General features: G+C 44.8%; 1 protein-coding gene across 11 annotated transcripts in view; it reads left to right on the plus strand.

The window, feature by feature from the left end:
- Positions 1-26146, plus strand: part of PRMT8 (protein arginine methyltransferase 8) — a 424784-nt gene that overhangs the window by 375309 nt on the left and 23329 nt on the right. For 10 of the 11 annotated variants that reach the window (XR_008308635.1, XM_053256302.1, XM_053256301.1 and 7 more), the window contains 3 exons: positions 5210-5352; positions 5773-5860; positions 15967-16082. Coding sequence is in view for 10 of the 11 variants with exons in the window: in XM_053256302.1 (XP_053112277.1) it covers positions 5210-5352; positions 5773-5860; positions 15967-16082 (347 nt within the window). In the remaining variant the exon portion in view is untranslated. The remainder of the gene's footprint in view (positions 1-5209; positions 5353-5772; positions 5861-15966; positions 16083-26146) is intronic. The other variant, XM_053256305.1, reaches the window with a different exon arrangement.

Here is a 26146-nt window from a genome sequence, read left to right on the forward strand (position 1 = left end):
TCAGCCCTATCTTGGAGAAGCCAGGGAGGGGACTTGAAACCTTCTGCTCTTCCCAGAGTGGCTTCATCCCCTGAGGGGAATATCTTGCAGTGCTCACACATCAAGTCTCCCATTCAGATGCAACCAGGGCAGACCCTGCTTAGCTATGGGGACAAGTCATGCTTGCTACCACAAGGCCAGCTCTCCTCTCCAAAATCTTGTCCTATCTTGGAGAAGCCAGGGAGGGATCTTGAAACCTTCTGTTCTTCCCAGAGCAGCAGCTTCATCCCCTGAGGGGAATATCTTGCAGTGCTCACACATCATGTCTCCCATTCAGATGCAACCAGGGTAGACCCTGCTTAGCTATGGGGACAAGTCATGCTTGCTACCACAAGACCAGCTTTCCTCTCCTTGATGTGTTCAATCCTCCTCCAAATCCACAAAAATCTTCCAGAAATGAGTTGAGAGATGTGTGATAATTTGGAGATGTATTGAAACAAAGACACAAGCAGTTCATCACATGTTGAAGTCCGCATGATTAAGAAGTCTTTATATGTGGTGATGAGTTAACTTCACCTTGTCAAATATTAGCAGAGGGGATGAAGCCTAACTAATACACATATAGGGCATGTGAAGGCAAAGAAGCAGTCCTCTAAGGCAAAAGATCTGCTACCCCACATTATATTCTCAGATAGAAGACCTCTCTCTGCCTCTGCACAACTGCAAATTGTTGTTATTACACACACTCACACACACACACACACACACACACACCATAGATCTCTGTCACCTTCCCTAAGATTCAGAAATACAGGGAGGATCTCAACAAACTCCTAACAATCAGTTCATATCAGCCGACCATTCTGAGCTATTAGCCAGCAATCTGCCTAACAATGGAATAATCAGCCTGCAGCAGTAATAACAATAGATCTGAAGATCTTTATCTTCCCCAGCTTCATTTCCTTAGCATAGTGTACAGAATAGAAATGTGGCACAAAAGCTTTCAATAATAATAATAATAATAATAATAATAATAATAATAATAATAATAATGAAGAAGAAGAAGAAGAAGAAGAAGAAGAAGAAGAAGAAGAAGAAGAAGAAGAAGAAGAAGAAGAAGAAGAAGAAGACTCAGGGTTCATCTCTTGCTTCCTGCTAAACAAATTACGCTGGAATTTCATTCTCTGTCATGCTTAAGGATGAGCAATCTATATATATGCATAATTCTCTAAGGCGTACCCATGGATAATCCCGTGTGTTGAAGCTCTCGTGAGAGTTCATGAGCAGCTGCTGGGAGTTTTGAGAGCTGGAGAGGAGGGAGGGAGGGCAACTGAGGAGGAGGAGGCACCGCCGCCATCGCAAGCAGGTGGCAAAAATGAGGCCACTGGCCTCCTCATGAGAAGAATGAGAGCTGGCGGGGGGAGGGAGGCGAGGGTAGGTAGAGGAGAAGGTGGCAGTGCCACTCTGAGCAGCTGACAAAAACGGGCTGCCGGACTCCTCGTGAGGGCTGGCAGGGGGGAGGGAGGTCGAGGAGGAGGCAGCAGTATCAGTGCGAGCGGCTGAGCAGGCAGAGAACCCAGGGCTGCCACCCTCCTCGGAAGGAGAATGAGACCTGCCGGTGGAGAGGGTGGCGAGGGAGACTGGCTGAAGGGATGGGAGGAAATGGAGGGGGAGGAAGGGAGAACTAGGGGCACAAATGCTCAGTGCCTGGGTCAACTAGTATACTTTTAATTTCCTTAGACTGTTAAAAATAATTAATGATAATGGAAAGAGAAAAGTCCTCTTCTTGTGTTCTGTAAATGGTTACAGTTACCAGGGTAGACCATGAACAAGACACATCAGCTAACCATGCCTCATGGTGCTGACACATTGTGGCAGGCATGTGCACCGGTAAAAAATAATGTCGGATCAATTCCAACCCAATCCAACCCAACAACAACAACAAAATGTTGACTCCTGGACACTGGAAACAGCTGCCACCACCAGGTCTGGCTCTCTGCCACTGCTGGGCCATCAGGCCTCTGTTGCTGCCGCCAATGTTTGTCTTAAAGGGGGAAAATTGGCATTTAAAAAAGCAAATGCTGTATGCAGCACTTGCCTTTTAGAAATGCCCAGGACCCCAGGGTGCAGTGCATTGTGGGGCGTGTAGTTCCTTTAAGGGATGTAGCCATGGTGGCTGTTTCCAGTGCTCCAGTGGGAGCAAGGAGAACCTATGTAAAGATCAGGGTGGGGGGAGGAAAAGAGAATGTGGGGGACAGCAGGAGGATAGTGAGGATATATTTTTGACACGGCTAATTCCAAAACTTTGACTGATTCTGGAATGATAGGAGGCAATTTAGTCAGAGTTCTGACTGTCAGGACTCCCTCTTATCATTTCTGAATTAATTCCCAGTAGTCCTTACTTGGGGACTACTGAGTCCAACATACCTGTCAGAATTATCCAGTTACACAGGTCTACTCCGTGGCTGTGTCTCCTGTATTCACAGCATTTGTCTAAGGAGGGTAGTGCTGAACCCGAAGACACTTTCTCCCTAAGATACACTAACTTTCCTGTTGACCTTACTGTTAATGTTTTTAATTTTTCAGCCATTTATCTTTCAAATTGGAGAAGGGGATGGGGAGATGATGGTGTAAGAATGCAGGTGGAAGTATACAGATTGTAATCAGAATCATTGTAATTGCATCATTTGGTCACTTTTTGTCATTCTTTTCTTATGTCTTTTCTATTTTTCGTATGTTTTTCTGTTTATATTATAGAAAAATAATAAAAATATTATGGGGCGGGGGGGAGATACACTAGCATTCCAAATCATAGGGAGAGAGTGTCCCAAGTTCAGTGCTGCCCTCCTCAGACAAATGCTGTACCTGGGAATGCAGGGGGTCTAGCTATGAATGCAACAGCACCAAGGTTGGTGCAACAGCACCAAGTTCGTTATCTACCCAGGTACACCATACCCAGGAATAGCATGACTGAGGAAAGCTAAAGAGACCTGATGATGATGGGAATACCAGCAGAGCAAGTCAAAGGGATACGGGTCCTCTTCTCCTTGCAACCCCCAAGACTGAAGTATCATCTGAACTTACTTTAGAGTGCTTACTTTAGAGTGGGGAGATGCAAGCATTGCAGAAGGAATTTTGCCACATGAGCTTTTACTAGCCAGGAACATAAAGGAAAAGAGGAAGAGTCAAGGTTCTAGACATTAAAGAAAGGGCCACTTAATTGTTGGGCAACAACAATGTTCATTTCCTGAAGCAAAGGCAAAAGCCACATATTCAGAGGAGGAGATAAGTGTCCAAATATTGCAGATGTCTAGCTGGTCTTTGTGGATCCATGCCTAAATTTTTAAAAGCTCATCCCAAAACCTATGACAAGATATTATGCTATTACACCTACAGGTATTTGACCAAATGAGGAAGAGTGCAAAGTAATCTATAACCCATAGCAAGGCTGTAAGGAAGTACTTTGTGCTAAGCAATAACCCATCACACTACACAATAGCAAACCCATCAGTCAGTGCATTGAAAGATGAACCACATCCTGTGCAAAAGCAGTTCATAATAAAGCTAAATGAGTGCACATACATGCTTATATATAAACAAGTTGTTCTAGTAAGAACTAATCTGCCAATTTTCCTTTCATTTTCTCTACAACTGGTCTAAATATGGTTCAAATTGAGGCCCACAAGTTTAGATCTCTTGCACCTCAAATGTTCATGCATCCACCATCTTGGATCAGGGTGGATGACACGATTACAAACAACACCATTAAGGTATCCCTGGGTGTCATTCACTACAACTGTACCTCATTTGGTTCAAATTGGTTAGACAGTCCACAAGTTTATGCATCCACCATTTGAATCAGGGTCAATGACATCATTACAACCTATGCCATTTTGGCATCCCCATGTTTCCCTACAGCTGAAGCAAATTTGGTTCAAATTGGTTAGGCAGTTCACAAGTTAGCCCACTTACACCTCAAATGTTTATGTGTCCACCATCTTGAATTGGGATGGATGACATCATCACAAACTATGCAGTTGAGGTGTCCCTGTGTGTCCTTACAGCTATAGCAAATTAGGTTCAAATTGGTTAGACAGTCCACAAGTTAGCCCACTTGCGCCTCAAACATTCATGTGTCCTCTATCTTGGATTGGGGTAGATGATGATGATGATGATGATGATGATGATGATGATTAATTCAATTCGATTTCTATACCACCCTTCAAAAAATGGCTCAGGGCGGTTTACACAGAGAAATAATATACAAACAAACAAACAAACAAACAAACAAATAAATAAATAAGATGGAACCCTGTCCCCTAAGGGCTCACAATCTAAAAAGAAACATAAGATACACACCAGCAACAGTCACTGGAGGTACAGTGCTGAGGGTGGATAGGGCCAGTTACTTTCCCCCTCCTAAATAAAGAGAATCACCACATTAAAAGGTGCCTCTTTGCCAAGTTAGCAGAGGTTGACATGATCACAAACTATGCCATTGAAGTTTCCCCATGTGCCCGTACAGCTGTAGCAAATTTGGTTCAAATTGGTTAGGTGGTTCACAAGTTAGCCCACTTGCAACTCAGAAGTTAACATATCCGCCATCTTGGATTGAGGTGGATGACAGCATCACAAAGTACACCGCTGAGGTGTCCTTACAACTGTACCCAATTTGGTTCATATTGGTCCAGGTGTTGCAAAACTGATTGGGGGGGGGGGACACACACTCACGGACACACAGAATGCCAGGTGATCTCATAAGCCTACTGGGAAGTAGGCTAAAAATCAGAACAGCAAAATTAAATGGGGGACAATGCACAGCATTGCTATGGTCCAAATAAAGCAAGGAAACAATGTCAGTTCAGAAAATCCCCTTATAATTGAAATTAATTAATCCCTCCCTCCCTCATATTTCTATACTGCTTGATATAGACCTCTCTAGGCAGTCAGAAGTGGCACAGGTCTGCAGATATGTGTCCCAAAAATGCAATTTCTCTCTTTTCCAAGGCAGAAATAACAACTCCACACATACCTACTTATTATGCATACTGCTCTGGAGCCCCTTGCAAAGAAGCAAGTGGGTGAACAACAGTCCACGGGAGCCTTATTTTGACCAGGCCTTCATTTGTAAATGAAACTGGAGGAAGCTTAGAATAATCCTCACCAATAAAGTTGTTCTAGTTGAGCATACAACAGGGTGAAATGTATTTGTTTTGGGTTCTTTTTCTAGTAATCACAATATTTAAGGGTAAAGTGGAAGAAACTGAGTTACCAGTGGACAAAGTAGACATCATCATCAGCGAATGGATGGGTTATTGTCTTTTCTATGAGTCCATGCTTAACACGGTCATCTTTGCTCGTGACAAGTGGCTGGTAGGTGCTTTGAATGTCTCACTTCTTGCTGGAGGGAATGGCCATTCATTTGCTGGATCGTTGTCCTCTCCTCCTAATCACCACTACCGACATAGTTAACAGGCCAGAATGCCAGTTGTGAGGCTTTGCACAGAGGGTGGAATAAACTGAGGAGTAAACCTTGCGTTCTTAAGAATGATGCTTTGCTTTGGAGTGACAGCTGCTGCACTTCTGTAGATGTTATTTACCTAATGACATTGCTGCAGGACTGGAGGATCTCCAAGATAGAAAAGATAATATGGACATGCAGAAGAAGAATAGGATGATGACATGCAGGACGGGGAGGGGAGCTTGTCTGGTTTTTGTATGTGCAGTTCAAAATGTGATGTCTTTATCAGGTGAATAGATTACAAGATCCATTTCCCCACAATTCATCAACAGAAACCTGGAGGGCTTATGTTTCCAGACCGGGCTGCTTTGTACGTGGTAGCAATTGAAGACAGGCAGTACAAGGACTTCAAAATTCACTGTGAGTATGCAGATACCACACTCTTCCTATGCCTTTTGCTTGACAAAAAAAGTGCCAGTTGTTAGTTAATGTTGCTGTTGGGTAGATAACAATTTTGCTTGGATTGAACCAACACTTTAGGTCAAAAACCACAATTTGAGTTAAATATTTCAGTGTGGTAGAAATAGTTCCAAAAAAATAGGTAGGTATCAATATCTAAGCATCACAGACTATACCTCTTGCATTTCATGACCCTTTGATTCCATCTTTTACACTGTTTTAAAAGCATGCATTTGATGAAGTTGACTGTAGTCCATGAAAGCTTATGCTACGATAAATGTGTATGTCTTTAAGGTACCACAAGACTCTTTATTGTTTATTCTACCAACTACAATGTGTAGTTTGCCCCAGAGAAATTGAGGGAAAAGAGAGAAATCTTCAATGCAAATAATAGAAGCTCTTTTCAGGTGTCCATTAGGATACAATGAATTGGGTGCAACAAAATACCTCTGCCCCATAGCGATGCCTGTGCGGGTGCTTCCTATGTGTATCAGGAAGTCCCCACTGTGCATTTTGCCTCTGCCATAAACTCATTAAGTGGCCTTAGGTAAGCCATTACCTTCGCAGCATTGGCTCTAGTCCCTCATCTGCAATATGGGGATAATAATGTTATTAGAGTGTTGGACTAGGACCGGGAAAACCTGGGTTTGATTCCCCATTTAACCATGACATTCACTGAGTGACTCTGAGCCAGTCATGTATTTCTCAGCCTAACCTGCCTCACAGGGTGGTTGTGAGGATAAAAATAAGCATGTAAACCACTCTGAGCTCCTCGGAGGAAGAGCGGGATATCAGTGTAAAAAATAAATAATACTGCTGTACTTTATAGTGTTGTTGTAAGGATGGTAATACACATGCAGTGCTTTGAGCAATCTAAAGCACTATATAAATATGAATACAACAAATAATTATATACCACTTGTCAACAAAAGTTCCCAAAGCGGTCTACATAGATAAAAATAAATATAAATAAATAAATAAATAAATAAATGCAAAGTATTTATTTATAAATAATAATAATAATAATAATAATAATTATTATTATTATTATCATCATCATCATCATCATCAATTTTATTACGGCCATTGGCCAGCAGAAATAGGAGTAACAAATATACTCAATACAACGATCAATAAAACAATGCTAAAACACAATAAAACAGAATACAATCACTCATAATAAATTACTTTAAAACAATACAGCTCTCACAGTTAAGCACTTAATAGGGACCTTAACCTGATTGCAATGCAGAAAAATTTAGCTACAATTGTTGTAATCCTGGGGTTTGAATCCGCGAGGCAGGAATATGTATAAAAGAGCTCACACCTTCCGGGAAATTTGAGTAACAGAGGGGAAATAAGTTCTTCTCTAGCATCCCGATATAAAGAGCAATATAGCAATACATGGCTGACAGTTTCCAGGAGGCCAACGCCACAAGGGCAGAAAACCGCAACAGGATGATCTTTAGCAAACTTCCGTTCCAAAAGAGAAGAGGGCAACACATTAAACCAGGCCCGAGCAAATGAAACCCGAAATTTAGAAAAATGCAGCATTGTTAAGTAATTAGCACCTCTATCTCCCCAAGGTGGCAAAATCCCAAAATGTAAAGGGGAGCAAGTCCTATTGGCCGAAGACATAAGTTCCTGCCGCTCAATATCGTGCAACTAGAGAAATATTTCCTTCACCTTATTATATTCCCAAGTATGGAGTTCTGAAGGAGAAAGGCCCAGTTGCATAATTTTATTATTTGCATATGTTAGCCAAGGGTTGGGATAAGAATCCACCCATAAATATTGGAAAAAAGAAAATCCCTGAATCTCTGAACAGAGTTTACTCCATCTAGCAAAAGTAAGCTCCCAGGCTTTACAGACAATAGAGAAAGACCCAGATTCCAAGCATAGAGCAGAATAAGGCACACACCTAGGCACTGCAAAGATTGCTCTTAGAAAAATAGACTGTACTCTCTCCAGTTCAGCTGTTACTCCCTGGATCCATAGCGGGACTCCAAAAAGTAGTTGGGCCACGATCTTAGCATGAAATACCTGGAGTGCCATGGGAACAAACTGGCCCCCTTTAGAGTAGTAAAATCGCAAAAAGGCACTGAGAGTATTGCGGGCTTTATGAATTGAAGACAGCCTGTGGGTTTTCCAATTTAGATTATATTGAAATAATATGCCTAAATATTTATAGTTGTAAACCTGCTCAATGTGGTTCTGATTTATTACCCATTTATATAATTTCCTGGATTTAGAGAAAACCAGGATCTTTGTTTTTTTGTAGTTAACTGTTAGTTTGTTATCATTACAGTAGCCGGCAAAAGTGCGCAACAGTCTTTGCAGACCTAATCTGGACTGAGATAGCACAACTGCGTCATCGGCATAGAGTAAAATGGGAACTCGTTTGTTAGCTAGCTTCGGGGCATGGAAATCCACACTCTTCAGAAATGGAGCCAAATCATTAATAAAGAGATTAAACAATGTTGGGGCCAAGACGCAGGCCTGTCTAACCCCTCGAGTAGAGGGGATAGAATCAGTTAGGGCCCCATTGATAGCATATCTAACCCGTAATGAGGAATTAAAGTAAAGCTGCATCATCAAAAATAGCAATCTCTTATCTATTGTTGTTTTTCCAAGTTTGGACCATAATAAATATCTGGAGATAGAATCAAACGCAGATTTTAAGTCGATAAATTATTATTATTAAAGACTCATGGTCAGCCTTTTTATAACTGTGTCTCAAGTTCAGAACAAAGGACAAAATGGTGCCACTCTAGTGATCACGACAGCATATAATGCAGCATCTTTGTTGCTTGGGGTGGCATTGCCTCTAGTGAGCCACAGAGGATGCAGCTGTGCAGCACTCGAGAGGCGGGTAGGACTGCAAGCCTCACTCTGTGCCAAAGCTAGGCCCACTGGGTGACCTGCTCTGTGCCACTTCTGTTGTAAGCTATCCAGCAGTGTTTTCATATCTGGAGAGAAGACTTTGTTACAAAATATGCAAATGCACATGCAAAAGTGGAAAGGAAGAACCTCCACCCATTTCATCATTAAAGGTATGATGAATGCAGGTGGTGTGAAGATAGATTCTGATCCTGACCTACATGCATTCATTTAAAATGTCTATAGCAGTGGTCTTCACTATTTTTTAAGCACGGGCCACAAAAACTTTCAGTGCTAGAGCCATTTCCCACTGTGCTGACTTCTGCATAATACTGCACTTTTCTTGGTGCTGGGGGGCGGGGGGGGGAGACGGAGCCCTCTCAAGAGCTCTGTGGGGCAAGTACTGGGAAAGGCCACACTTCCTAGCAGTCTGTGCATGCCTTCTAAGATGGTGCAGGGGCTCAAGAGGGCTGTTTCCCTTAAAAGAGACTCCAGACACTGGGCAAAGTGCAACACAGCATGGTGAGAATGATCGTCTTAGCATGGTGCTGGGGGACAGTGTAATATATTCAACTTTGGCTGAAGCTTCACACAGGCCCAATAAACAATGACCACATTCGGACATAAAGTGAAACCAGAGTTAAACAGGACAGAGGTTTGAATTCCATTACGTCAGAATGTGTGCAACTGCAGTTTCGAGCCGAAAGTGACCTGTGGTTTGCCTTGCCAAACCCACCAAACTTTGGTTTGCACAAAGGTTTACTGCCAAAACCTGAGGTTTGGCCACCACAGCATTACATCCAAATGTGGACACTGCCATAACTGCAGTTCCATGTAGTTTCTGGAACCACAACCATAGAGACGGTGGCATAGACCTGCCCAGGATTGCGCCCGCTCCATGCCTGGGGTACATCGGCACTGGCTGCCTCTCCAAGCACTCACCCCACTCTTCCTGTCTCCAATCCAACAAAGCAGTTGCTAGGCAATAGCCCAACTGAAGCTTGTTAGCCTGTTAAATAGCAAAGTCACACAGGGGCATTCCCTCTTCCCACATGTCCCTTGTTCCCTCCTCCTGGCAAGTAGGAGGGAGGGAACGGGATGACAGGACAGGCACTAAGTGCTTTGCTCCCTGAAAATGAAGTGACAAAGCTGTATGTTATGTTGCCAGGTGGCAACATAAGCAGGGCACCCCATTAGAGTGCTGGGACAGAAACATATGGCTGGGTGGGGATACCTGGGGTTGGGTTTAATGGGTAGCCCCAACCAGGGATTCTTGAATGGTTAAGGTCTATTTCCCCCCACAATGATGTTGGGGAAGGGGGGCCCAGCCCTTTCCCCTTGGGGGGTACCTGTGTGTTCCCTGGGCTTATTAATGAGAAGGGTTGGGCATCAGGAACAGCACTGCCAACACTGAGAGGGGGGATTGCTCCTCTGTGATAATGATGGATACTGATGCTGAACAGACTGCTCACTCATGAGAGTGTAAAGGCATGACAGCTTCTCACAACTCATGAGAAGAACTTTCTATGGGGACAGGGATGTTGAGCTGAATCACTAATAATGTGTGATGACATCCCATTATCCCATGGACCGCTCTTTCATAAAGTGTCAGGCCATGGGGGCTGGACGGCAGATGCTGCCCAGACAGGTTGCTCTATATAGGAAACTCGCAGGGACAAGTACCCTGGCAACTGCTCTCCCTGTCTTGGCAACTGCCACCAAGGGCTGTTAAAGTGTTCCCTCTGCCAGCCTATTCACCATTTGGAAGTGTCCATCCTTGCTTTTGTCCCAAAACAGTGACCATTGGGGCACCCAACTCCTGTGATTCCCCGTGGTGGCAGATTTGTATACAGTGCAATGCCAATCCAAACCTGGAAATTTTGAATGAGAGTAAAAGTCCATCCCCAAACCCGGTGTCTACCCTGTCTGCACACATGGCAAGGCTCTGACACATTGCACATCGAAATCTCCTTTGGGTCTATGCAAGGCTTCCCTGGGGGTGAGGAGTTCTATCATTAATAAGAGAGAGTGGGACCCCACACAAGCGGGACCCCCTTTGTTGGGTTAGCTCAACTCATGAGGATGCAATCCGATTGAAGACTGAGGATGTTTCACCCTAAGGTCCTTCCCAGTAGATTGGACCTTTCATGAGAGTGCAGGTCCACTGGCAGCAAGTCCCCCAGCAGGAGTGTAGTTTGGTGTGCATGGACTGCTTTGCCGGAGTGAGCACTTGCAAAAGTATGCTTGGTCAAAGTGGGCTGGACCCCAAGATCCTTTGCCCTCCCTCATATACATATCTCCTCCTAGAAAATTATCATGTGCCCTTCTTTTCCCTGAGTAACAGGAAAATAGTGCCCTCCCAGATCCGCCCCCCCCCCCCGCAGAAATTGTGCTTGTGCTGAACAGTTTTGTTTAGGAGCTTTTAGGAGGGCAGTGTTGCTATCGCTGTCCAAAGAAGCATTGGCATGTCATGGCATTTAAAGGGATTTAAATGCCCTTTTCATGCTGAAGGTGGGTGGACCATTCTGAAAAGGCACGATGGTGCTCAGTACACCCCCTTTAAGAATGTGGCCAATGGCAGCCACTCTAGTGATGTGTTCATGCCTTGCCCACAGTCTGGTGAAGCGAGCACTACAGAGCTTCCTGGGATGCGGACTCAGTGAACCAGGAAGACGGAGGGGATCCCATGTCCTGAAACTGGAGCTTGCCAGTTTGGACGAATGGCAAACTGGAGCTTGCCAGTTTGGACCTTGGACAAACGCCTGCGATGCAATTCACAGTTGGAAAATTAACAATGGGTCCGCCAACTTCTGGTTTTGCATTATGTGCGAATGCAGCCAAGTAGTCAGGAAACCATACTTAGGGTTGATGAGGAGCATCATTGGCCACCGGGCCCTGCAATGAATAACCCTGGTCTATAGTACCCACACAGATTATATAGCGGCTCCCTACCTGCATCACTATAATCTCACAGAAGTCAGGGCAGAGTTGGCCAATATTATTATTATTAATAATAATAATTCGATTGATGTTTTATTGCCCCCTCCCTCCATTCATTGTTTCCTAAGGAACTCCTGGAAAGGGCTTCTATTGTTTACCTTGATGATTTTCTCTCTTTTCGCTACTGTGACAGTAGTGTCTGTTCATACACAGTGTGGAAGTGATGCTCTCCGTCAAACTCACTTTTGTGCAAACCAAACCAGGGAGCAAGGCGCTAACCAGTGACTGCACTGATCTGATTGATTTGGTGCAGACATATTCTGGGGAAATAGATAGTGTGAAGGAACACATAGCTAAGTTTGGCTTACACCCTTTGGGGCTAAGCTATTTGTATTTAGCTAACCTACTGTACCTGACCAGCCTGTTTTCAGAAAAACACATTGTTGCTGATTCTGCCTTAGAAATGACATGAACTGTAGAAACAGAGCGACCTTTAACTATCAAGTGCCTCCAGTTGGGATCCTGCTGGGAACACAAAAAGCTCAACGACTGTGCCATGCATCAGAAAGCCTTTGCAGCCTTGTTCCCTGCCGTAGGGTGTCAATTTGTGTAGCTTGCTTTTATACATAATATTATTTTTAAATGCTTGTGCTACCTTCAGAACCATTCTTTACACAGTATATACCACTGCCCACATGACTCCTGTAGCATTCTCTTTTAGGCTTTTTAATGGGGAACTCTGTGGTTTAATGGAATTTGACTCATTTGGAACAGCAGACTGAGTAAAAAGATTTTTTTTTAAACGGGGGGGGGAGTATTTTTAAGCTAGCAGTTCTTTGTGTTTTATCACAAAGAACTATCAAATAGAAGAACAGAGCCAGTGTACTTTCCCCCAGGGGACTATTTGTTCAAGGTTCGACACTCAGCAAGCTAAAAAAGCACTTAACGGGTACAGTCATTGAAACACTTCAAAGACCCAACAAGCACAGTTTGGAAACATTTTCGAACAGACCATTTTGCATTTTGTCATGATGTATTTGCACTAGAGGCATTGATCTGCCATCCCCTGCCCAGCTTTATAGCTTGTACTTGTTGGCCAGCTTTGAAGGTGGTCCATATACATCAGCAATCATCCAATGGAACAGGCACAATCTGGCAGGAACTCCTCCTGTGCATCTCAAATGAAAATAACAGGAGCAGTCCAATCCTCTGCTGTTTGTGGTAAAAGACCCCACAGGCATGCTGTTCCCCCAGAGCCTAGGCAGAAAGCAGGACCAGACAATATAGCGCCAGGGGATTAATAAAGGCACAGATTGGGTTGAGGCTAAGCCACAACATCCATCTGAAGGAGGTGGGAGTGGGACACAGATGCAAGGAAACAAAAAACAGAAATGACCACAATGAAATTCAAGACTCAGAGGGAAGCAAAGCAGCAGGAATGCAGTAAGGTTGTGAACCCTCTCGGATTGGCTGGAAGTCTCCAGAAATCACTATCAGTCTCCAGAAGCCTACTCCCAGAGATCTTAATTGATTAATATTGTGAAAAATATTGCAGGGGTGGAGTATCCAGAAAAAGCATCAATCAGAAGCGGCATCCCTAGCAGGGAGGTGGACAAGTAGAAATGCCTAGAAAGGGACTAGGAAGCCACAAAGATGAGGTCAGAATCTGACAACTGCCCATGCAAAGGCCCAAGCTTGGCCTGGAAACAAATGTAGCCTGGCCAGGTCAAGAGGAATTGATTAGCTGCTTTAAGAGTGGGGACATTCTAAGACCTGAAAGGACAATATTGCCTTTTCTTCCTTCTCTGAAACACTTCACCAGGTCACCACAAGGAGCTTCAGTTAACTTTCCAGGAAATTCCATGCTGGAGTCCTGGCTGATCCTGACATTTAGGGAAATAAAGATCACTCTAGCTTTGAAGTATGGCAACTCATGATCTTGGTAGACATCAGTAACTCCTGGCTTCATGGGGCCATGGGTACACTGCTCTCCATAGACCTACTACAGATGCAGGTCCTGATGGCATCGACTCTTAGCACCAGCAACCCTATTGACCACTAGGGGCATTAGGGGTAGTGATAGCCAGTAAAGATATAACCCCTCTGACCATGTGTTCTCTACTCTGATTCCCCTTTGTTAGACTGATAGTCTCAGGTTTCATGCTCTCATCTGAGAGAGAGATTCCCATCTTCTCCCCTTCCCATATGAAGCTAGCAACCAATCGTGTAGATCTTATCCATCTCCCTGATGGATTTCCTAAATAAATGACTTTATTTGGAACTTTAACTCCATGTTTCAAGAAAACATTAATTAGCAGTGCTCCCTTACCTGGTCACTTCTGCTGTAGCTAAGGCAGAGAGAGAAATTTCCCCTCAACCTCTGCCTGAGCTCTCTAACAGGTGGGCCCTGAGGGAGCTGCTCCACTACCACTACTACTCTTAAGGATCAGCAGCAGCTGCACAGTGAAGTGAACTCATTGGAGACATTGATGCAGGAGTGGTACATCAATGGTTCAAAGTGGCATACTGTATGTTTACCAAAGCATGACCACTCTCTTGGTTTGTATAGCATGAGCCAACACTGATCAGGAGATTTTTACCAGAGGCATAGCTTGGTGTTCTCTGCTCTGCTTGGAGGCAAAACTGTTCCATTTGTGAATATCTTTACATGAAAGAAGAGTGGGAGAACATTATTAGATACCGCTTCTAGGGGTGGGGGGGGATGCTTCATACTTGCCAGTACCAAACACTACTGTGACACAAATGCTTTTCACTCAAATAGTCCAGCAGAACACTCAATGGCTATGCTGCCATTTGATTGACCATTCTTATAGTCATTTAAACGTCCCCTCATTTAAAAGGCTCACATGTTGTGTCACACAATCAACAATATTACAGTTGTGAATGCCCTTTCCTGGCATAACAGTGCAGAACCACCACCCCAAGAAATTTTGCTAGTCTCCCTGGAACACTGTTTGCCCTGCTCAAAATCGCTTGTAAGTTTCATCAAAGCAGTCATGTCTAGGTCAGGGTTGCATAATTTGGGCTCTTCTGCAGATGTTGGATTACAACTCCCATCACCTATGACAATTGGCCACTGTGGCTGGGAGTGATGGGAATTGTAGTCCAACAACAGCTAGAGGGCCAAAATTGTGCAGCTCTGGTCTAGATTTAGTTTTGAGCAGAGGAGGAATGCCACATTCTAGATGGCTGCCCATTTAAAGCTTCTACTCTTCCTGACAGTGAGGCACAGCCCAGGAGAGAGCTGGTCTGGGCTTAGAGGCAGTTGAAGGTATAATTTACCTCTATTGAGTCAACTTGCTTCTGCATTTTTTTCCAAGGTTCTGTGTACTTGCCTTGCAGGCAACAGGACAAGACAGGACCATCCCAAGAAATGTTCTTGGTTTTTAAAAAATCTTTATACTTTTGTTAAGAGTCCACATATATTTCACTCAAGTGGGGACTTCTAAACAGGCATCTACAAATCCACTTGCCAGCTCACCAGAGGCAAGTGCCCCCAGCCTCTGGTGTGCAGGACATTGAGCACTGCACAGACCTCCTTACCAGAGGTCTCATTTCCACTGCCATTTCTGAAAAGGCAAGAAACAGCAGGAACCCTTTCTGAGCAGTAGGGCACCCACTGTTTCTAACCATCACCCAGTGAAATTGACAGAAAACCCACTGTCAGTGACCTCTGCTTATCTGCCAGAGAAGGATGAGAGGGGAGAGAGAGACTGGTGGTGAACACAAATAATGGCTGGCTAGTGAGCTAAGCCTAAATCTATGGATCCCTACTTCTAAATTAACCTCAATTTTTCATTTTATAGCAAAACTCTGGCAACACTTTATTGGGGGGGGGGGTATTTTTCTAGTTATTTCAATTTCTGTAAAATTACAATAACTTCCCTCTTAGCATAGATACACTGTGCAAATTAAGACTATTCATTTGTGACCACCAGCTGACATACAGCAGGAGTTCCCAACCTGTGATATTTCAGATGTTGGTGAACTACAATTCCCATCACCCTGGCTACAATTTATTGAGGTTCGGGATGATGGGAGTTGTAGTTCAGCAACATCTGGAGAACCACAGGTTGGGAACCCCGACATAGAGTTAAGTATGCTTGAGCCCATTGATTTCACTAAGTTTTCTCCACTGAGATGTTAGATTGAACATCCCAAATGTGAATGACAAATGCTTCCTTTTTATCATTACTGACCAATGATCCCTTTATTTGCTTTGACAGGGTGGGAGAATGTTTACGGCTTTGACATGACCTGTATCAGGGACGTTGCCATGAAGGAGCCTTTGGTGGACATTGTAGACCCAAAGCAAGTGGTGACCAATGCCTGTTTAGTAAAGGTTTGGTGATTCTCTATCTCTACACACACACACATACACACACACACACACCCCTACCTTTTCTTGAAAGATTTCTTTAACATTCTCCAGGGATGCAATGATTTTTGTTTTGTTCATTTAGCTCTGATTTTATCATGCTGCTGCTTGCTAATAAGCTGCAGATGTTAATCCAAAAGTTGTAATGGAAACCAGAATGACGCTATGCTAATGAAGAGGTGGGGATCTAGAGATCATTGCTTCAGTTTCCAGTGGCTTTCATTGAGTTCTATTGGACAAAGTAAATGGGCCATAATTTATGACAAAAGTGAAGGGAAGAAGCAAAATATGCCCATGTCTGAGACTCTGTGGCCATCAGGAGCAAATTTATTTAAATCCTGATTGTTCCCTTAAGTGCTCCCCCTTACTTTCTCTCTTAGAAGAAAATTGTTGGCATTCACTCTAAAGGAGATGATGCAGTCAGGGCAGTGGTGGCTGGTGGTTTCTGGGACTAGGGGGGCAGGAGGCAGAGCAGGGCAGGGCAGGGGATGGGTGGAGTAAGAGGTGGTAGTAAGAGGTGGAGCCACTTGTGGTCCGCTGTGGAGATGGAGTCAGGACTAGGCAGTTGCCTTAGCAATAACTGGCAAAGTGTAGATTTGTGGGATCAAAAAACAAATGAGTGGGATCAAAATACAAACACACATACACAAGCACACAAATCTCAATTGCTCATCAGCAGAGATCCAGAAAAATATGGAAAACATCAGTGTGCTTTACAGTGCTTAATAGGACTACAGTTGTGTGTGGATTTGTCTCTAACATGTTGGAAGGAACATAATTTTAAAAATCCATACAGGCCTGAGAAGGATAGGGAGGGAGTTCTAAGCACCCTGGTCCTCCTCCATCTGCCTGGGAGAGGGTATGCCTTGCTCCTCCCTGGGAGCCCAGGCAGGCACCCTCCATCTTCACTGGCCTCCTCATCACTGGCTTCAAGCCCATTATGTATGTTCTCAGGGCCAGCCAACACCCCTCTTAGCCCCTCCCCTGCCTTCCATTCTCAGCCGCCTGTATTCTGCCTGTTAGCCCTTAAAGGGGCCACCTTACACCTTACTCCATTTCCGCTCCCTGCATCATCCCCAGGGTCTCTGCAGAGCGGAGGGACCTGCTAGCTCCTGGCTGCAGCCAGGCAACAGCTTGTTGGGCCATTCTGGCCCAGTCAAAGGCAAGGGTCTTCCCAGCTTCCTCCCCCTCTCCCACCTCCCAGCATGGTTGCCGTCGGCTTCGTGCGTGGCCGGGCAATCCCCGGCTGTTGATCTGCTTGCCACCTGCCCTGCTGAGCATTGGGGAAGAGTCCCGACACCCTGTGTATGAAGCTGGAAACCAAAAAGGGTGCACAAAGTGCAAGGGGAAAAAAACTGTGGCTCTGATTTCATATACCCTCACTTAGGGGGTGTGGGAAATCTATTCTCCTACACCTCAACACTTTCAGCTCACCCTCCCTCGGTCCTGCAACCCCTCCCCCATTCCCTCAGAACCCAGCCAGGCTTTGCCCATTCTCCCCCGCCCCCAATATACTCAGGGTTTGTCTATGTCCACCAAGGACCACCACACTTCATCACACCATCACCGTCGACATCCCTTTTCTCCCCCAACCTGCCAGCACACAAGCTCCGTTTCCCATTTTTCATTTGTTTAAGAACCACACAACATGGACTTACGTGAACAAGGTTTTTATTTTTAAAAAAACTAAAAGTGATTGCATTGTATAGGGAACAGATGATTTCTGGTTCTGAGCCTTTAAACGAGGTCAATCTAGGTATGTGGCATTCCTGTTGCCAGGCAGTGTAAGGAGGGCTTAGGTGAAGATTTGCTAGGCAACAGACATTACAGCATTTGCTCTGAGAAACAGCCAATGAGAGATGCAGCTGATGCTCTTCTGGGCTGCTCTGAGCCTCTCTCTCTCTATGACTGTGGGAGGAGCTTCAGTGCAAATCCCAGGTTACAGAAGGAGCTAAATTCAAACAACACAATGGGGACAGCAGACCTGCTGATTCAGCAACCTATTCAACCTGAGTAGCTAGGAACTGAGATATTAAATATAAAATTATTGAGTCTGGTTCTGACACTTGCTGGGTGAGCAAAATACTGGGTGGCCCATTTCACATGGGCGAAATGAGCATCCCCTTCTTTTCTTCGCACATTATCACATCTGATGTGGATGCTTAATTTGATGCCCAGTCACACAGCTGCTCAATTCGTGCAATCTCCCTCCTTTTTGATAGGGAAGAAACTGCTGAATCTGTATCTGCACAATCAGGTATCCGTGTGGCATGCCTGGGCCATACATAATGTTGTTTGTGTGGTATTGGGAAGGGGTATATCCTCATGCCAACCACATTCTCATCAGCCCAGAAAATGTCTGAAGAGGTGTATCATATTGATGAAGAAGAATGTGCGCGCGCGCTCTCTCTCTCTCTCTCTCCACACACACACACACACACACACCCCTGTTGACAAATGGGCCACATTATTATTGCATTTTGATTAGAACATGATGAAGAGCCAGGTGTGGCTTGAAATGCATTGGACATTTGAACAGTCTCTCTCTTTGAACTTATTCGGATAAGGGTGTGGAAAGGGATGCATTCCAAGTTCAAAATGATAGACATTTCATGTTATGGACTCATTTTGGGAACTTTGCTCCTGATGTTCTGCAGTTAGGGCTGCTGGGGCCATCTAAAACGTATCTAAGGAGAGCAAGAGGGGCCTGGCTGGTGGACCATCAGCTGCCCATCTAGACTGCACCCAAGATGATCAGCACTATGAGATTCCATGGGACAACTAAAAGATAACTGATAATATGGCATTCCTAGCATGGGCAAGTGAAGGTGTTAGCAGTCCTGATGTGCATGAATACTAAACACCAGAGTCATATATGGCATTACCCCAAATGCCAAGTACCACCTGCAAGTGGGATTTTGTGATCATATGGTTGCTGCTACAAATGGATTTTTAAATAATAATAAAAAAGTTACATTGAGCTCTTACACATTTAAAATAGATATTTTAAGGCAAATGGTACTCAATAGAAAGACAATATGCCCCTTTTATATTTAGATATGCATTGAATTCATCCTGCCAACAGATTTGCAAATAAGAGAGAGAAAGCTATCTGAACAAGAAAGGTATGAATTGTTCATATAGTTAAAAAGCTAAGAAATTCTGTCTAGTGCTGAGATGAAATGAGAGTGCTGTTCCATGAAAACTTTGTCCTCTGCAAAAGAGGGGGCCCTGTTTTGTCAATCATGGGGAGAACAGGCAACTGGTATGTTAAAAGAGATGGGGTGTGTTGTGCAATCTCTCCCCTACTCTTGGCAAGTATGTCTCCAAAAAAAGCCGAGGTGTTGCACTACAGGACACACCTTGCCATCTGCCCTCTTTAAAGTGGCCACTTTAAAGGGAGGCAGATGCACCATGTGGGCCACGTCCCCCACAGTCTCTAGGTAAATGTTGATCAAGATTGTGGAAGAGTGGGGAATCATACAGGGGGACGGATTGTTGACTTATATTCATGATGCCTCAGGGACACTTTTTCGTGAGGCAAACTGAGGTGATGACTTCAGTTGTGACTCAGTTGTGACTTCAGGCACAGCAAGTGCAGGCACAATGCCCCTTCCTCTACAACAGGCATCACCCCACCTGCCCGCAGCTGGTCTACTGCCTCTTCCTCTCTGTGATGCTGCTGTCTCCTTTCCTTCTTCTCCCTCACCTTTCCCCACTCCATGGCATTCTCTGCCTGACCTCACCATAGCCCCACACAGGAGGTCAGAGAGCATGCATGCCAACCCTCTTGTCTCTCCTTTCCGGGCATGACTTGCCTATGCACTGCTTGCTTGCTTGCTTGCTGCTGCTTGTAACAACAGCCTGCATCTGGCAACCCCCTCTCCTCACCACTGCCACACTGCTGCTTCAACAACCACTGCCAAAGCCTCTGTCAGCCACCATTCTCTGGCACCGGCTGGCTCCCCACCAGCACAGTTTTCTGGCTGAAGTGGACAAGTGCAGTGCTGTTGGGAAGCTGATGGCAGCCAGAGAGCAGTAGGCGGGCAAGTGAGGCAATGATGATGGCTGCTGGAGCAGCAGTGGGGGGCAGCAAGGCATTCTGGGAAGCAAATCTGGATGCATACTGTTACAATAGTAGTGAGCAAGCGATTGGCAGATAGGCAAAGCATGCTCACGAGGGGAAAATGGGAGGGAAGGGAGCAGGGTCAGTGTGCTCCAGCCTCCTGAGTGGAACTGTTGAGGTAAGGCAAGGCAAGGCAAGGCTGCAGTATGCTGCAAATTGCTTCTAGCCACAGGTGGGGGTTTTCTTCTGTGATGCCTGACCTCACCATAGCCCCACACAGGAGGTCAGAGAGCATGCATGCCAACCCTTTTGTCTCTCCTTTCCGGGAGAGAAATACAATTTCCAGGTTCAGAGGCAGAATACCAGTTGCAGAGGAGCAATGGCGGGAGAGGGGGTACTGTCTTCATCTTTTACTTATGGGCTTCTCAAGGCATCTCGGTGGGTGGTCCCTGTGGGAAGCAGGATGCTGGACTAGATAGGCCTTTGGTCTTGTCCAGTGGGGTTCCTATGTTTTTGTGTTCTTAAAGATGTAGATCCCCACTGTAGATTGCCTCCTTCAACTTTAATGGAGGCAATCTGCAGTATAGTGCACAGCATGCTACTTTCCCCTTTCTTGGCAAAGTGTTTGCTAAGAGAGAAAAACTGTGCTATGCATTATTTGTTGTGAGAACCATTGTTGTTGCTGCTGCAAGTGTTGACTAGTATGTTAGTGGGAGCTTCATTCTCTAAGGAGGCAACATTAGTGATGAAAATAGAACGCCGTGAAAATTCAATGTGGCATTATTTTTCACAATATCCATATTCAGTAGAATATCCCAAGTTGCACCCATATCAATTATAATGGCTTTAGTATGGCCTTTTTTCCAACCATGAATTTCAAAAGAGGTTCCAACCTATTTGGGTTAGGTTAATTAATCTCCACATTGTCCCAGCATCTGGGGCTCTTTACTTTGGAAAAGAGGCGATTAAGGGGAGACATGATTGAAGTGTATAAAATAATTCATGGAGCGGAGAGTGGACAGAGAGAAATTTTCCTCCCTCTCTCACAACACTAGAACCAGGGGTCATCTCATGAAATTGAAGGTCAGGAAATTTAGGACTGACAAGAGGAAATACTTTTTCACACAGAGCATAATTAATCCATGGAATTCTCTGCCATGGAATGTGGAGATGGCCACTAGCTTGGATGGCTTTAAAAGGGGCTTAGACAAATTCATGGAGGACAGGTCTATCAATGGCTACTAGTCTGGTGGCTGTGGGCCACCACCATGCCTCAGAGGCACGTTGCCTCTGAATACCAGTTGCAGGGGAGCAACAGCAGGAGAGAGGGCATGCCTTCACCTCTTGCCTGTGGGCTCCCCAAAGGCATCTGGTGGGCCACTGTGTGAAAAAGGATGCTGGACTAGATGGGCCTTGTGCCTGATCCAGCAGGGCTGTTCTTATGTTCATCCTTTATGTTCCTTATGAATAATTGTGTATATGTAACCTAGACATGCAATGGTAGAGCTGCCAACTTTTGAACTAACTTCTGCAGTTGTGCCTTTGGCTGGATCTGCAGCTGAAGCTTTTCAAAGCATAGGGATAACCCTTATCATCTACTAATTGCTGGAGATCCAACTGTTATTAAAGCCATAACTACAAAAGCTAGTTCTAAAAATTGGCAATCCATATAGTGTTCAGGGCAACATCTACAGTAGGTGGAGGAGGTTCTTCCCTGTTCACTTTTCCTGAATTCATTTCCCCTGAATTCCTGTTTAACTAGTAGAATTTCTAAAACTAGTTTTGGAATTGGAGCATATATATGCTGCATCAACCAGCCACCTAATGGCGCAGTGGGAAAATGACTTGACTAGCAAGCCAGAGGTTGCTGGTTCAAATCCCTGCTGGTATGTTTTCCAGACTATAGAAACACCTATATCGGGCAGCAGCAATATAGGAAGGTGCTGAAAGGCATCATCTCATATTGTGTGTGAGGAGGCAATGGTAAACCCCTCTTGTATTCTACCAAAGAAAACTACAGGGCTCTGTGGTCGCCAGGAGTCAACACTGACATGACAGCACACTTTACCTTTGCCTTTATATGCTGCATCAGCTCTCAGTTCCTTAAATTTCAGTTTAATCCCTCCTGCCCCCTGTATTACTGATACACACATGCATAGTTGTAAAACTCAACAAAAAGCAGTCAGGTCTGCTTTTTAATTGCATCAAGATACTTTTTGCACGGCATTTTACTGACATGCTTGTGCACTCCTACTATGCATATATTATACAATACAACCATATATATGATCACATTTCAGGGTGGGGGTAGTGTTTTATCATTGTGACCATCCACATTGGTGAGGTAGTGCCAGTGGGGAGGTATGAATGAAATGATGGAACTGAAAGCTGTGGCAAGTTTTGCATGTGATGTAGCATATGGTTTGGAAATCAAAACAGGTTGTTCTGGTAAGAACTAATCACTGTATTTTCCTTTGACTATCACTACAACTGGACTAAATTTGGTCCAAATCAGTTAGGCAGTTCACAAGTTAGCCCACTTGTGCCTCAAACATTCACACATCTGCCATCTTGATTCAGGGCAGGTGACATCTTCACAAACTATGCCTTCAAGGTGCCCTGATGTGTCCCTACAGCTGTACTAAATTTGGTCCAAATTGGTTCTCACTTGCACTTGAAATGTTCACACATCCTCCATCTTGAACAGGGGTGGATGATCACAAACTGTGCCATTGAGATGTCACTACAGGTATAGCAAATTTGGTTCAAATTGGTTAGGTGGTTCACAAGTTAGCCCACTTGCACCTCAAATATTCATCTTGAACTGTGGTGGATGACATCATCACAAACAACACCATTGAGGTGTCCCTTTGTGTCACTCACTACAACTGCACCAAATTTGGTCCAAATTGGTTAGGTGGTTCACAAGTTAGCCCACGTGCACCTCAAATGTTCATGTGTCCGCCATCTTGAATCAGGATGGATGACATCATGGTCGATCACTTCCTGAGGTTCACAGTCTCAATGGCTATACCACTCTGCAAAGCTCGGGGTCCAATTAAAATGGTCCACCCCCAGAGATGGATGGACTCCAATGGATTCCTGAAGGCTCTGGGGGATTTTCCAGCTGGTATGGCATGTGCTCCTGTCAAAGATCTAGATGCTCTCTGGAATGCAGAGATGGCTGGGGTAGTTGACATGATCCCTCCCAAGTGCCCTCTCCCACAAAGCAAAGCATGTGCAGCACGTTGGTATACTCCTGAGCTGAGGGCGATGATCCAAGCTGGGAGATGGCTGGAACATAAGTGTTTGCCTGGGATAAGTCAGGGTGAACAGAGGTTAGAGCTCATTATCGAGCCTATTCTGTTGCAGTTATGGAACAGAAGAAACTTTTTACATCCACCATTGTATCCCCTCAATATCGTCCAGCAGGGATTTTCTGGGTGGTGTGGGGCCTCTTGAAATCTGATTCCTGGTAAGATGTATTAGAACCCATAGTAGCACTCTGTGACGCATTTGGTCAGCGTTTTGAGGGTAAAAGCGCTCACATGCACTATGAGTTGGACTATATGGCTGGTGCAGGGTCATTGGGAGAGGTGTCCAGAGTAACACCTGGTCTAGTTTTGCTGGAGGAATTTCAATTACTGGTCCTCAAGTATGTGGACAAGGTGTTTAGTCAGGTTCAGCCAACCACGTGCGTGCTTGACCCTTGCCCTTTGTGGCTTGTTAAATCTAGTGGGAGGGATATTTTAGCTGGGTCCAGCAGGTTCTAAACACCTCATTGAGAGAGGGAGTAGTCCCAGCTCCATTGAAGGAAGCTATTATTCAACCACTCCTGAAGAAACCCAGTCTGGACCCAGAGGATGTATATAGGCCTGTGACCGATATTCCCTTCCTGGGCAAGGTCCCTGAGTGTGTAGTGGCTGGCCAGCTCCAGTCAGTCTTGGAGGAAATTGATTTTCTAGATCCATTTTGATCAGGCCTCAGGCCTGGCTTTGGAATGGAAATGACTTTGGTCACCCTGTAGGATGACTAGAGGTGTATCTAGGGAAAATAGCGCCTAGGGCAAGCACTGAAATTGCGCCCCCTGTCCAAACATCTGACACCCATCTTTCAGATAACTTTACCATAATATCAGCTGAAAAATACAAGTCAAGCTCGTTAATCTTTTAATATTTCAAAAACAATTTAGCTGTGGACGTAGCCAGATAAAAAAGTGCTGGAAAACTACAAATTTCAGTATGCTGGGGCTCATGAAATACCCAAATACTATGTGGAGGTGTACTTGGAAAACTAAACAGAAGTGCCTGTCTAATTCTCTACTATGCATTGTAGCATCACTATTACATAAGTTTTAAAAATAAATGGAGAATTTGACTTTTCCCAGATACTCTGAAAATAATTCAAGGATATGCAGAGTCAACTGTGTCACTGCTTGGAATATATTCTAGTATTTCAGAAAGACAGTTAACATGAGAGAAAGAGAGCAAGAAACTCCCAGTGGGCCTTAATACTAAGGATTTCATACTGATTCAAAGACAAACTCACCATTAATAGCCATATTATTAAGACATCACATTTAACTCACTTATCACAAGAAGCAAAGTAGGAGCAAATGAATACAATCCTAGCTCATAAGCTTAAGCTCATTATTCACAAGCCCTGATTCTCTGTACAATGTGCCAAACTGAATATGTGTACAGTTACTTATATTATATTAAATTTTTTAAAAAAATACCTGTAGCCCCTTAGGGGGCTTCCTAAAGGCTGTGGGGTGGGTCTGCAGAGGTTCCCTCTCCCCTTGCTGGCCTCTAGGGCTTTGCAGGGACCATTTGATCATGTGTGGTGGCCATTTTATATATATCTATATCTATATCTATCTATCTATCTATCTATCTATCTATCTATCTATCTATATGGCTGCTGAAAACAAAATGGCTGCCATGCATGCTCAAATGGCCTCTGCGAGGCCTGCCATGGCCTCACAGAGGCCATTTGAGCATGCACAGTGGCCATTTTGTTTTTGGTGGCCTTTAAATTTTTTTTTTAATTTTTAAAAATGGCACCCCCCCTTCAAGTGGTGCCTGGGGCATGTGCCCTGCTTGCCCTACCCTAGATACGCCCCTGAGGATGACCTGTGCAGAGAGAGAGATGGAGGGGATGCAACCCTGTTAATTCTCTTGGATCTCTTAGCGGCTTTCGATACCATTGACCATGGTATCCTTTGGGACAGGCTGGCCAAATTGGGTGTGTGAAGCACTGCTTGGAGGTGGTTCCGCTCGTACCTCAAGACCCATTTACAAAAGATGGTGCAGGGGGCTACTGCTCAACCCCTTGACAGTTACGCTTTGAGGTTCCTCAGGGTTCCATTCCTTCCCCTGTGCCGTTTAACATCTACATGAAACTGCTGGGAGAGGTGATCCAGAAATTTGTCCCAAGGTGTCATCAGTATGTGGATGACACTCAGTTGTATCTCTCTTTTTCATCGGACTTAGGTGAGGTGGTGACTGTCCTGAATCAGTGCCTGGATGCAGTAATGGACTAGATGAGGGTGAACAAGCTGAGATTCTGTCCAGACAAGACAGAAGTACTGTTGGTTAGTGGTTCCTCTGCCTGGGTGAATGATGTTCAGCCTGTTCTAGATGGGGTTGTACTCCCCCTTAAGGACCAGGTTCACAGTTTGAGGGTGCTCATCGATCCAGCACTGTCCCTAGAGGCTCAAGTGGCCTCTGTGGCTCAGAGAGCCTTTTATCAGCTTTGGCTGACATGCCAGCTACAACCTTACCGGGACAGAGATAGCTTGGCCACAGTTAGGGATATGCATGAATGGCTTGTGAAGGCGGGGAGTGGTTCCCTTAAAAGGCAGGTAAGCAGGTCCTTACCCGCTCCACTGCCACCCTGCCGCTTTTCCGGGCACAGAACTCTCTTTACCAAGGGCCATGCATGGCTGCTGCGGCACTGT

This window comes from Hemicordylus capensis, chromosome 5 (assembly GCF_027244095.1).
Source record: "Hemicordylus capensis ecotype Gifberg chromosome 5, rHemCap1.1.pri, whole genome shotgun sequence".
NCBI lineage: Eukaryota > Metazoa > Chordata > Lepidosauria > Squamata > Cordylidae > Hemicordylus > Hemicordylus capensis.